We start from the raw sequence: 12014 nt of genomic DNA, 5'->3' as shown, positions 1-12014 counted from the left end.
GGGGGGGGGGGGGGGGGGGGTGAAAAACCGGGGGGGGGGGCACGGGGGAAAAAAACCGGGGGTGGGGGGGGGGGGCCAGAGGAGGGGCGGGAAAAGGGGGGCGGGGGGGGGGGGGGGTGGGGGGGGGGGGGAAGACTTGAACATCAGCGTGGATGTCATCTGTGCATAGAACCAGGCGTTCGGGAGAAGGTCCAAAGGGTCGGACAGGAAATGGGACACTTTTGGCCGGAGGTCATACCTAGTCTCGTCGGGAAACATATTCCCCGAGGAAAGCATATTTGAATACAGAGTCGTGACGAGTGTAGATCTGTTTGCACATGAATTTTTTGGCCGCTCGTGGTCTGTCCTGACTCTCTGTAGTTTTCTTTCAGTAGTTTCATAGTGCTCAAGACTCGAGAGTAGTCAGGAAAATGGCTGAAATGGGCTGTCATTTCGCTTTTGCTGTCCCTAAACAGGTCTAAGGGCTCCTCCGCTCGCCCTCCGTGAGCGCAATGCTGGTTGAACGGGTATCACAAGAAATCAATGACCAGGCCCTCCCGATTTCCCCCAAACGCACTGTAAATGCTAGAACCACGCAACCCTATGCTCTCCCTTGCTGTGTGTGTTGGCCAAAGATGTACGTACTGCCCGCGACTCGAAGAAGGCAGTCCAGGGGTGTGTTAAAATAAGTAATGGTGTAGAAGAAAAGGAAAAAGTCTTCAGGCTCGCTGTTTCCCTTTGCGGCTTGCTGTCATCAACTTGAGTTCTAGAGGCCAGAAGCCCTTCGTCTTGCTTGTGTACTCGTTTCGGTCCTTGGTCTCGACTTTTTGTCGGCAGATCGGGCACTTATTCTTAGTGGCGTCGACGTTGAGTGCAGAGTGCAGGCACTCGGAACAGAAAAGGTGGCCTGCTAAGCATTAGTGCGATTTCCCAGTATAGCGCAGGTTGGCACATACCGCAGTGTGTTACTGTCAACGCAGTGACATCGTCCATGCAGATGACACACTGGAAGGCTGAGAGCTTGACCCTGTTGTCTTCCTTGGGTACTTTCACCTCCTCCGACGCCTCATTAGGGCCTGCCAGATCAATAATGTCCTCATCCTTCTCCTTTCCCTTCTTCGATTCTTCCTTTTCCTCGGCAAATGGGTCGTCGTCTATGACTAGAGTATTGGTTGCTGTCTGAGTGCGCGTACCCTGGGGCTGTGATGTCCGCCGCCTTTTCGGGCCGGCAGAACCTCGAGACGGTGCAGAGGAGGGCGCAGCTCTCTTTCGCGATGTGGGTGCCGCGATCTCCTCCGGCTCGAGGTCGTGGTCGGAACTGAGTATTGTGGAGGCTCTCCGGCGCGTCTGCACAGGCATTGTGGCTGGTACTTGTTCGTCGTCTGAGCTGACGAAAAGCGATTCTTCCACCTCGCTCTCGAAAGTAGTAGGATTTCCCGTCGGTGCTTGTCCTACAGGTGGCGCGGCGGGAGTGTTATTGCTGCTGTTTCTGGTGAAGAGGCGGTTTGGTCGCAGCGCCGTTTCTGGAGGGCAGCGATGGGGAGGATTTTGTAGGTTCAAGGACTGATTCGGTTGGTGGGTGCCTGGATAGGCTTGAGCTTGTTGAGGGTACGAGGACGGCGAGGAAAAGTTCCCATCAACCAGTGCCGAAAGGAACTCGTCACTGTTCAGGTCGTGGCCAGGCGTCTGCGGGGCGCCGTTAGGGAAAGGCGCTGTCGCGTCGAACTGCGAGAAATCCAGGTTGGCGGCAAAGTCTGAAAAAGAGGGTAAAGCTTGTAGGTGCTGGGTGTTGTCTGGTGTCAATATGCCCCAAGGGTTGACTGCGTGGTTACGAGACCGCTGTTGTTGCTGCTGTTGCTGAGTATCGGTGGCGGCGTTTAGAGGCCCTGAAGTCGTAGCCTGTGCGGGCTCTGAATCGTCGTCGAGCTCGATGGGTGCCTGACTACTACCGCCTCGTGCAGCACCCCGGTCCAGGCCTTGGAGGTGATTCACAGATTGAACAGAGGTAGGTCGAGTCGGCTGAGGCAGAGGAGGCGTGGGTAGAAACGGAATGAGGCCCGGCATAGGAGGAATTAGGAAGCGCCGGTCGTCTGCAGCGCGAAAGGAACAATGTCCAAGGTCAGAGACAAGAGGTTTGGGGATCCCAAAAAGACAATGATTGATAGACAATGTGCATAGGGAACAAGAAGGCAGCTAATTACCTGACAGGTATCCGCTGAAAGGAGAATGGAGGTCGACAAAGGGGTTCTTCGCCATGTCGAAGTGACGAAGGGAAAGTGGTGGAGGGGAGCGAAGAAGGCGGGATGACGGTTGGACGTCCTTGCTAGTGTCGTCAGGTCGTTTCGGGGTTTAGGCGTCGGTTCGGCGATTGATTTGTTGCTGACCAGTGGCAGCGGGCTGCTGTGGACGGGTAATTGCTCCGCGACCTGGACGTTCTGAATGACAGCTGAAGCGGCAACTGCGGCCGTGTGTGAATCAGGTCAGCAGGGCACTTCTTTTGCCGGTGCACTGGTGGCGACTGGATGGGACACTTGAGTTCTTCCAGGTTCTCAGCGGACTTACTCATGGGCAACCTGCACTAATGAGTATTTGTGATCCGCCAGGGTCAAATCTGAGAGGAAAACAAATGAGAAAGGAAAAAAAACGAATAATGTCCTCGGATCAGGATGTGTACACTACTAAGGGATACCTCTGTAGCTGCCTCGGGATTCCCGATTGCGTCAAGTGGCAGACGCAGCGCTCGGGTCGTCAGTGGACAGAGGAGAAAACGCGACTCGAATAAGAAAAGAAACGATTTAGGTGGTCCTCTCCATCTGTGTCTGCCTCTGCTTTGGGATCTAGGCCGGTCCCGGCGTTGCACAACACGGCTACATGCAGCCAGTCGGTCGCCCAGTGTCGGGCAGCTCACGCACAGCGTTTTCACTCATTCATTGGTGTGATACGTCGCTGCAAAGTGATACCAGTTCCAAACTGGCTGAGGGCCTGAGACTGGTGCGGCAAGCGCGACACAACACAGGTGACCGCCATGCCGCCATTTGAACCGGGCATCACCGACCCCAATTCTGTCCCACCGACACGAGGTGGGCGCAACACACGGCACAGGTGCCAAGTGTATGCTTCTCCAAGCAGCTTGGACGAACTGTGCCTGGTTCATTTTACTACCTACCATGTAGCATTACGGACTAGAGACATGCCTGCCCAAGATAGAGTAAACCCCCGTTAAGAGGATTATGACTGCCGGAGCGGGCCGGAGGTAATCGACCCACAGTGCCGACCAAAGTGGGGGCGACGGGCGGCGACTGCCCTCGGAATCCGACAATTCGATACCCAGGTAGCTCAAGGCGTAGACCATGGATATCATAACCTAACTTCGCTGCTTCATACCTTATGTTATGTGCTTACGTAGAAGGCAGATGAATGCACTAATCTAGTTGCAAGATATAATGTTAAAATCCAGGAATTCACTAGAATATAATTGTTTGTAGTTGCAGTTGCTCTTGCGCTACTCGTCTTAATGAGTCAAAGCATGGAGGTCAGGTGCTGTAGCTGATCCTGCACAAGAATCCTGATTGACTGTACGAATAGTGGTAAATTAAGATGTGTGATAGGTTGAAAAGACAGTGTCCTTCGGGATGACAGACGAGATATGAGACGCGATCCAACTGTCTTCGAAGGTTGGAACATTCCACTTTTGAGGTCGCTTCCCATGGCCCAGGCAGGCGGGAGACCCTGAATGCTCGCAAGGTGGGGGCGACCAGGTGAGCTGAGCAAAGCAGGCAATCCCAACGATGCCGATTGGCTGCCATCCTTGCAGCAGCACATGGACCCAAGCTAACGCGCCCCTCTTCCGCCCCCTATCGCGACGCCTATCGAAATGGTGACGGCAACTTTCGAGTTTTCGCTTTGCTCCTTGTTCGTCGCTCATTCAGCGCCGCACCTCTTAGCTTCCGCGCATCCTCTCCTTCGCATCCAGGTCATGCTGCGCAACCATATATCGACAATACGCATCTAATACGCACCCAAAATCGCTGCGGCATGCTGCAAGGACGATCCAGCGATGGTTGAGATTGCGAACCATGTACTGAGGAGTTCGACTGCGAGCTTCGTCCGCCTAGCTCGACACCATGCTTCCCGTCGCCTAGCATGGCGCTCTCACGTTCGGTGGCAATCCGCAATCGCTACAGATGCCTCCAAGACAAATGACATTGCAGAACCACAACAAAGCCTAGCTCGTACGACCATGCGCCTGCCTAGATGTATGTCTGGTCATTCGCTAACATCTGCAGTCCCGTCGCAAGCGCGCTTCAACGATATCGGTGTCCAGCACCTCAGCGCTCATGTGTACAAACAGCTCTTCCCCGATGGAAACTCCCCGCCGCCTTCAGAACTTATCGAACTATCGAAAGACCATTTGCGCCGGCATGATTTACTCGGCAAGAACACGGACAATAGCGACCCCATCGCCTTCGATTTACCAGAGCTCCAAGGACGCACATTGGACGAGCACTTCTACAAGCTGGCCGTCGATTCTGCCGAGCCGTACCTCTCTTTTGCAAAACAATTTGCGAGGGCGAGCGCACCGCCAAAACCGCGGAAATGGGTTCGCCGGAGTGGCTGGACCAAATACTATCCCGATGGCCGAACTGAGGCGGTCGATGCGCCCGACGAGTCGATGCTCTGTTTTGATACCGAAGTCATGTGGAAGGAAAGCTCGTTTGCAGTCATGGCTTGCGCCTCGAGCCCGACGGCATGGTACGCCTGGTTGTCCTCGTGGCTCCTGGGCGAATCAGAGTCTGATCGACACCTGATACCGTTGGGCGACCCGAACAAGGAGCGTATAATAGTAGGACACAATGTTGGATACGACAGGGCGAGGATATTAGAAGAGTACGACGTGAAGCAGACTCGCAACTCGTTCCTGGACACCATGTCGCTTCACGTCGCTGTGAATGGCATGTGCTCGCAGCAGAGGCCGACGTGGATGAAGCACAAAAAGAGTAGAGAATTACGAGATAAAATCGCGAGCGAAACAGACGACGTCCAGCTTGCGGAACTTCTAGGCAACAGTGCCTTACGGCAAGAAGAGGAGGAGTTGTGGGTGGAACGAAGCTCGGTCAACTCACTCCGCGACGTGGCCAAATTCCACCTTGACGTCAACATTGACAAGGCCGTTCGCGACGAGTTCGGCTCCCTCGACCGGGACGGCGTATTGAGCAAGCTAGACAACCTCCTCGACTACTGCGCTGCAGACGTAGCCATCACTCATAGGGTGTACCAGATTGTGTTCCCCAACTTCTTGGACACTTGCCCTCATCCCGTCAGCTTCGCGGCGCTGCGACACCTTTCGTCCGTCATTCTACCCGTCAACAAGACATGGGACGCTTACATAAACAATGCTGAAGCCACCTACCGAGAGCTTTCTGATGCCGTTCAGGAGCGTCTCATCGGGCTTACTGAGCAGGCTCTAGCAATCAAGGACGACCCCGAGAAATGGGGGAACGATCCATGGTTGAAGCAGCTGGACTGGTCCGGCCAGGAGATCAAGATGGTCAAGGGAAAGAAGAAGAATGATCCCCCACGACCAGCCGCGAGACAAAAGAAGCCGGGCATGCCGAAATGGTACAAGGACTTGTTTCCGAAGAACGATGCCCCCATTGCCATCTCTGTACGCACACGTATCGCGCCTATCCTACTCAAGCTATCGTGGGATAACCACCCGCTTTTCTGGTCGGACAAGTATGGTTGGACATTCAGAGTGGCCTTTGACGAAGCAGAGGCTTACGCGCAGAAACAAATGATTGAGTGCGATTTCTCCGACTCTGACGCCGATGCGGCACTACTGAAAGAAGAGGGCATCTTTTTTAAGCTCCCCCACAAGGACGGGCCCACGGCACGATGTGTCAACCCGATGGCCAAGAGCTATCTCTCCTACTTTGAGAAGGGCACCTTGTCGTCAGAGTATGCATACGCCAAGGAGGCACTAGAAATGAATGCGTCGTGTTCGTACTGGATCAGTGCTCGGGATCGCATCAGGTCACAGATGGTGGTGTACGAAGACGATCTGTCGGTCAACGGTGAGAATGCGAGCTCCAAGAAGGAGAAGAGCGCCGAGGAAGTCCAGGGCTACATCTTGCCTCAAATCATACCTATGGGTACCATTACGAGACGAGCCGTGGAGAACACATGGCTCACGGCAAGTAACGCGAAGAAGAACAGAGTCGGATCGGAGCTCAAGTCGATGGTGAAAGCACCACCGGGCTACTGCTTCGTCGGTGCCGATGTTGACTCGGAAGAGCTGTGGATTGCGAGTCTGGTCGGAGACGCAACGTTCAAAATGCATGGTGGCAACGCCATTGGGTTCATGACTCTTGAGGGCACAAAAGCAGCCGGCACAGATCTCCACTCGCGGACAGCAGGTATTCTCGGCATCACGAGGAACGATGCCAAGGTCTTCAACTATGGCCGTATCTACGGTGCGGGCCTCAAGTTTGCCGGACAGCTGTTGAGACAGTTCAATCCCAACCTGTCCGAGCAGGAGACAAACGCGACTGCGTCCAAACTGTACGCTACGACGAAGGGTACAAAAACCAACAGATCAGTACTCAGCAAGCGGCCGTTCTGGCGTGGCGGGACTGAGTCATTCTTGTTCAACAAGCTGGAGGAATTTGCGGCCCAGGAGCGGCCGCGGACGTTCGTCCTGGGGGCCGGCATCACGGAGGCCTTGATGCGCAGATTCATCAACCAGAACGGCTACCTGACGTCGCGCATCAACTGGGCCGTCCAGTCATCCGGAGTCGACTACCTCCACCTCCTCATCGTCAGCATGGACTATCTCACTAGGCGGTTCAATATCGATGCCCGCCTCGCCATCACCGTCCACGATGAGATCCGATACCTCGTGAAGAACCATGACAAGTACCGTGCGGCGATGGCGCTGCAGGTAGCCAACGTCTGGACCAGGGCCATGTTCTCCCAGCAAGTGGGCATCAACGACCTGCCGCAGTCGGTGGCGTACTTCTCGGCCATTGACATTGACCATGTCCTCCGCAAGGAGGTCGACATGGACTGCATCACGCCGAGCCACAAGACACCGATCCCCCACGGCGAGAGTCTCGACATCACCACGCTGCTCTCCAAGGGCGCCGAAGCCCGTCTCGACCCCGCCATCGTGCCCGACCCCTCTCACGCGCCCAACTTTGACGGCATCGAGTACGCGCCTCGCACGCCCGTCATGGACACGCTCGAGGACAGGACGACGGCCGACACCTTTTTCCTCAAGGCGCAGATCGCCAGCAGCGAGGCGGAGCTGAGCCAGGTGCTCAAGGACAGGAGGACGGCGCTCAAGGCGCAGGAGGAGAAGATGATGACGCCCAAGCCGCCTAGGGCCAAGAAGGAGCGCAGCGTGTTGCCGTACCATTCGGACGCGAGGCTCGTGCCCACGATGACGGTCTCGGACGCGATTGGGAACAGGTTCTCGCGGTACGATGGGAAGAGCAAGTGGACGATGTGGCAGAAGGAGAAGGGCGTGGGCCGGTCGGGGCCCAGCTCTAGCTATAATGTAAGATGAGAAAGTGGTGATGCTGACGGCGTTGTACGATGTTTGTAAATGCCCGGACGGCAACCTCTGTCGACTATGTATGTTACCAGAAGCCGGTGGTCTTGAAAAGTTGGGAGCTCGATTGACTGGGAAGAAGCGAGTTGGTGTTTTGATGTTGGGTCCTGGCGTTGAGTTGTACATGGAGGGACGGCAACGTTTCCGTTTGCGATATCTGATACCAATCATATTTGTTTTACCTCACGATATCCATACTGTATGTGTGTTCGTTCTCAGTCGACTCACTCCTTTGCCACTGTCCCGAAGGATTTTTTTGGATTTTATTTTCAATTATTGAGACTTGCAAATTAAGTGATACAAACCGTCTAAACCAAATGGACGCCATGACCCCTACAAACAAATTATTACGCTCCCCCCTTCATCTAAAGACCGACATAGAGAAACACTATAGGATTAGGCTTTTGCAAGCCGTGTAAGATCAACTATACCAGCGGAAAAGACAGACAGACTTGAACCTCATTTATACACTTCCCGACCTTACACCACTTGTACGAGGCATGAGATGACCGACCAGCGGCGCGGGCACCCTCCTCAGTTCTTCTTGATCTTCAACACGATCCACGCCGCGATGCGGTATCCGATGACGATGGAAAGCATGATGCCCACGTCCCTGCCAAAGTGGTTCTCCGTGTACCCGTACGTATCGAGCACGCCCTGCCCGGCAATCTTGCACTCGCTCGCCAGCGGGGTCTGGTACATGCACTGGCACCCTTTCCCGCAGGTATACGTGCGGTGCCCAAACTCGTTGTGCATCATGCCCTCAAAGACATACTTTTGGTAGTCCCAGTAGTGGAAAACGTATTTGTAGAACGAGTTGAGAATGGTGGGAGAGACCATGAAGCCGTTCACGCTCATCCAGAGGCCGTTTGCGAAAGCCACGAGGGCGAGGCTGATGACGAAGCTGGGGAAGAGGGAGACGAAGAAGACGACGAGGGACTCGGCGGCGAGCAGGTCGAGGAAGAGCCAGAGGACCCAGACGAAGAAGGCCGTGGCTGAGGGGCGGAAGTTGGAGAGCCAGTAGGAGATTACGGAGAAGATGAGGGCGATGAGGAAGAGGTAGGGGATGCCGATGAAGAAGTTTGAGATGAGGAGGGCTGTTGGGCCGTAGAGGCCGTTTTGGTGCTCCTTCACGTATTGGTCGCGGTCTTCGAGGAACTGTCATCCGCTCTTGTTAGTTGCTGTTATACGAAAGTGCAGGGGAGTTTGCGTACGCTTGGGACTGCGGCGACTGCCATGAAGCTCATGAAGGCACCGCCAAAGAACTAGTATGATGGTCAGTAAAGCCCGGGAATCAGAGTTGGTATGGACTATAGGGGTACTTACAATGGCATTGGTCAAGGGGATAATGGACTCTTGGTCAGTCGAAAGGCGAAGCCAGACCGTACCCATCATGATAGCCAGACCTAGATCTAGTCAGCACACCTCCTTTGCAATCACACAAACTAGATGGCAACTCACCAGTGTACATGGCAAACCGGATCCCGTACGCCACAACATCCCGATAACTCTTGATGAAGCTCCGATGCAGCAACGTCAGCGCGAGACTCGGCAAGCCAGGCTTCTTCTCCGCCTGGTCGTCCTCGAAAGCGGTGCTATTCTTCTCGGCGTCGGCGATGGCGGCCCGCAGCTCCTTGGCCGGACGCGACTCCTCCCAGCCCTCGTGCATCGACTCGAGCCTCTGCGCCGCTTGGCACTTGTCTTTGACGAAATCCGTGTTGACCATCTCGAGCACGTGCTCGGCCGGGTTCACCTGTGTGGGGATGGGCATGCCGAGGGACTCGTAGTAGGGGACGACGTTGTCGACGGGGCCAAAGTAGTGCGTCTTGCCGGCGGAGAGGAGGAGGAGCTTGTCAAAGAGGTTGAAGGTTGAGGTGGAGGGTTGGTGGATGGAGGCGATGACGATGAGCTGTCGGTGTGTTAGGGTTTTCGTAGAAGTCAAGTTAGGAGGCAGACGACTCGACTTACATTGCTCCGCTTGGCCACAGTCTTGAGGTAACTAATCACCTCAAAGCTCGCCGCAGAATCCAACCCGCTCGTCGGCTCGTCCAGAAACATAATCTTCGGACTCGTGATAAGCTGGCTCGCCACGCCAACACGCCTCTTCTGCCCGCCCGAGATACCCTTGCGGATCGGCGTGCCAATGATGGTGTTGGCCTGCTCGTTGAGGCCGAAAGCGTTAAGCAAGCCGTCGATGCGCGCGAGGCGCTCGCTGGCGGGCAGCGAGGAGGTGCTGGAGAGGCGCGAGGTGAACAAGAGAGTCTCGCGGACGGTAAGGGAGCCGATGAGGGCGTCCTCCTGCTCGACGAAGCAGCTCATCTGGCGGAACTGAGAGCGCGAGGGCTTCGCGCCGTTGACGAGGACGGAGCCGGATACCGAGGAGGCGTTTGTTGGGCGGCCTGCGAGAACGTTGAGGAGGGTTGTCTTGCCGCAGCCAGAGGGGCCCATGAGGGCGCAGATCTCGCCTGGAAAGTAGGTTGTGTGAGTATGGTATGTGACATGTGAGTAGAGTACAAGGAATTGCAAGACGTACCCGCCTCCACGATCCCGTTGACATGGTCGACAATCTTCTTGGGCTGCTTCGTCACCCTGTCCTTGACAGTGACCTCGGTGCCCTCCCACGAGATGTTCTGGACAGTGGTGTTGAGCAGATGGGCGTCTACGGATCCCATCATCTCGACGTCGTGCTCGAAGAAGCTGTTGTTGTCGCCATTTGTCATGTTGGTGTGCTCCTTCTTCGTACCCGAGGCGTCGCTATCTCGAATCGTCATGGTGTTCTGTCCTTGTTTCTTGGTGATGTTTCACCGAGAAACTGTTGTAAGTCGATGCTCGAACTGGGAATCTAAAGGGGGTAAGTGCGTGTAACTCGAATGTTCAATTCACCACAATGTAAGAAAATCTTGAGATATCAGAGTAATAATGGAACACAACTATGATACAACCGGTAAAACAAGGAGGAAGGAAGGCAAGCGTTATATGAGATCCGATCCTTCCCCTCCACCGCTTCCTTCCTCCTTCAAAATCCTTATCTGGGGAACCGACATCCGCCAAGAGATGTAGCCTACTCGGCTCGCCAGGGACGGCCGTGCCGCCGCATCCACTGCTTGTGTTGCTTCCATGTTGCAAGGTATGGCGTACGGATACCTAGGGTGTGGGTAGGTAAGCAACGGGAGACCGGGGTGCGGCCAGGCCGTTTGAGGCTGAACCAGACAATAGGCTTCATTCCTGCCGCACTAGTAATCGGCGACCATCATGTAAGACGTCTCTTTTAGCTCCCATGCCACACCCACAGATACCCCGGCTCTGTTCCATAAGCCAAAGAAGGGGGAGTGGAAGAAAAAAGAATGCGCCGAGGTAAGGGTGCAGCGCCAACACGCGTTGATAGTACCTTACACAATAAGCAACCTTGTGGTTGGAACAGCCATGCAGCGCAACGACGGGTGCAGCAGCCGTGCCTTGCCCACATAAACATCCAGGCACGTTTATTGTTTACTGTACTGCATGTACAACACAATACGTAGTAGGTAGATGTGATTTCACTTACAAGAGCCCCGTTGAAATCTCGAAAGAGGTTGCCTGGGCAGGGTGGACCGGTATGTTCGGCAAGGGTTCGACGCCGCCAGAAGTACGAAGGCTCCTTTGGGAAACCTCGACCGATGCCGGTATCACTTGGCGAAATCATGGCAATGACGTCGAGATTAATCCCCGATGGAACCTTAGACGCTGCCTACAACGGGGGGACACTTCATCTATCTCGCAGGAGGTAGCCGTGGGGGCCGGTTATCTCCAAGCCGCACCGAGTGGGTGTGACATGTCATGTTGTATCCATCTCACACGCAGGCGGGAGACGTCTACAATGGGACAAGGACTTCTTTCATCTGAGCCTCTGAAGATGTGGCAACCGGTAGGTCCCCCCGACATCCCATCCCGCCTTGCCGCCAGCCGGTTTGCATCCATCCCGCATCTCTCCCGTGCTACCTCGACACCAAACAATCATACGCACAAAAACGAGGTTCCTGCCGACAGCCGAAGGGTAACACAAAAACAAAACGGTCCAATCTCTAGCCTTTCAATAGCGTGGGAAAGCGTGGGAAACAAAAGACTAGAACTCAAGCAAGGACGGGGGATAGGGAAACATCGAATGGTCCCCGAGATGAAAGATGCGCTGGAGCAGAGTTCGGACGGGAAACTTGTGGGTAAAGTAGGTAGGTAATTAAGTGGACGCCGAGAAGGGTGGCGACGGGTATCTGGATTGGCGCTCCGCTAGTTTGCACTGAGACAGCACACACTCGGATTACAGCGCAGACATACAAAATGAGACAACCTGCTTGGGTATTACTCTGCAGACGGTGTGCATGCACCGGCTACCTTCACAGTACAAATAATGTGGCTGCATCCAAGCCACGCGAGGTAATTGGACGAG

At 54.9% G+C, this 12014-nt stretch overlaps 4 protein-coding genes across 4 annotated transcripts; 2 read left to right on the top strand and 2 right to left on the bottom strand.

The window, feature by feature from the left end:
* Positions 1-698: 698 nt before the first annotated feature.
* On the bottom strand, positions 699-2235 carry CCOS01_02188 (uncharacterized protein; the record flags this gene model as incomplete). The annotated part of the gene is made up of 3 exons (XM_060450380.1): positions 699-886; positions 936-2069; positions 2181-2235. 3 exons carry the CDS (start codon positions 2233-2235, stop codon positions 699-701), a joined length of 1377 nt encoding a protein of 458 aa, XP_060319030.1.
* Positions 2236-4036: 1801 nt separating this feature from the next.
* CCOS01_02187 (DNA polymerase family A) lies at positions 4037-7546 on the top strand (the record flags this gene model as incomplete). Its single annotated transcript, XM_060450379.1, has 2 exons — positions 4037-4211; positions 4266-7546. 2 exons carry the CDS (start codon positions 4037-4039, stop codon positions 7544-7546), a joined length of 3456 nt encoding a protein of 1151 aa, XP_060319029.1.
* Positions 7547-8125: 579 nt separating this feature from the next.
* On the bottom strand, positions 8126-10362 carry CCOS01_02186 (ABC transporter; the record flags this gene model as incomplete). Its single annotated transcript, XM_060450378.1, has 6 exons — positions 8126-8749; positions 8806-8856; positions 8918-8997; positions 9053-9500; positions 9560-10056; positions 10125-10362. The coding sequence occupies 6 exons, from the start codon at positions 10360-10362 to the stop codon at positions 8126-8128; spliced, it is 1938 nt and encodes a 645-aa protein (XP_060319028.1).
* An 824-nt stretch (positions 10363-11186) lies between these two features.
* Positions 11187-11804, top strand: CCOS01_02185 (uncharacterized protein; the record flags this gene model as incomplete). Its single annotated transcript, XM_060450377.1, has 1 exon — positions 11187-11804. One exon carries the CDS (start codon positions 11187-11189, stop codon positions 11802-11804), a length of 618 nt encoding a protein of 205 aa, XP_060319027.1.
* Positions 11805-12014: the final 210 nt, after the last annotated feature.

Source organism: Colletotrichum costaricense (assembly GCF_030867565.1).
Source record: "Colletotrichum costaricense strain IMI 309622 chromosome Unknown Scaffold_2.1, whole genome shotgun sequence".
Taxonomy (NCBI): domain Eukaryota; kingdom Fungi; phylum Ascomycota; class Sordariomycetes; order Glomerellales; family Glomerellaceae; genus Colletotrichum; species Colletotrichum costaricense.
Note: the sequence above shows the minus strand (reverse complement) of the source record. Positions and strands in the feature narration are given on the sequence as shown.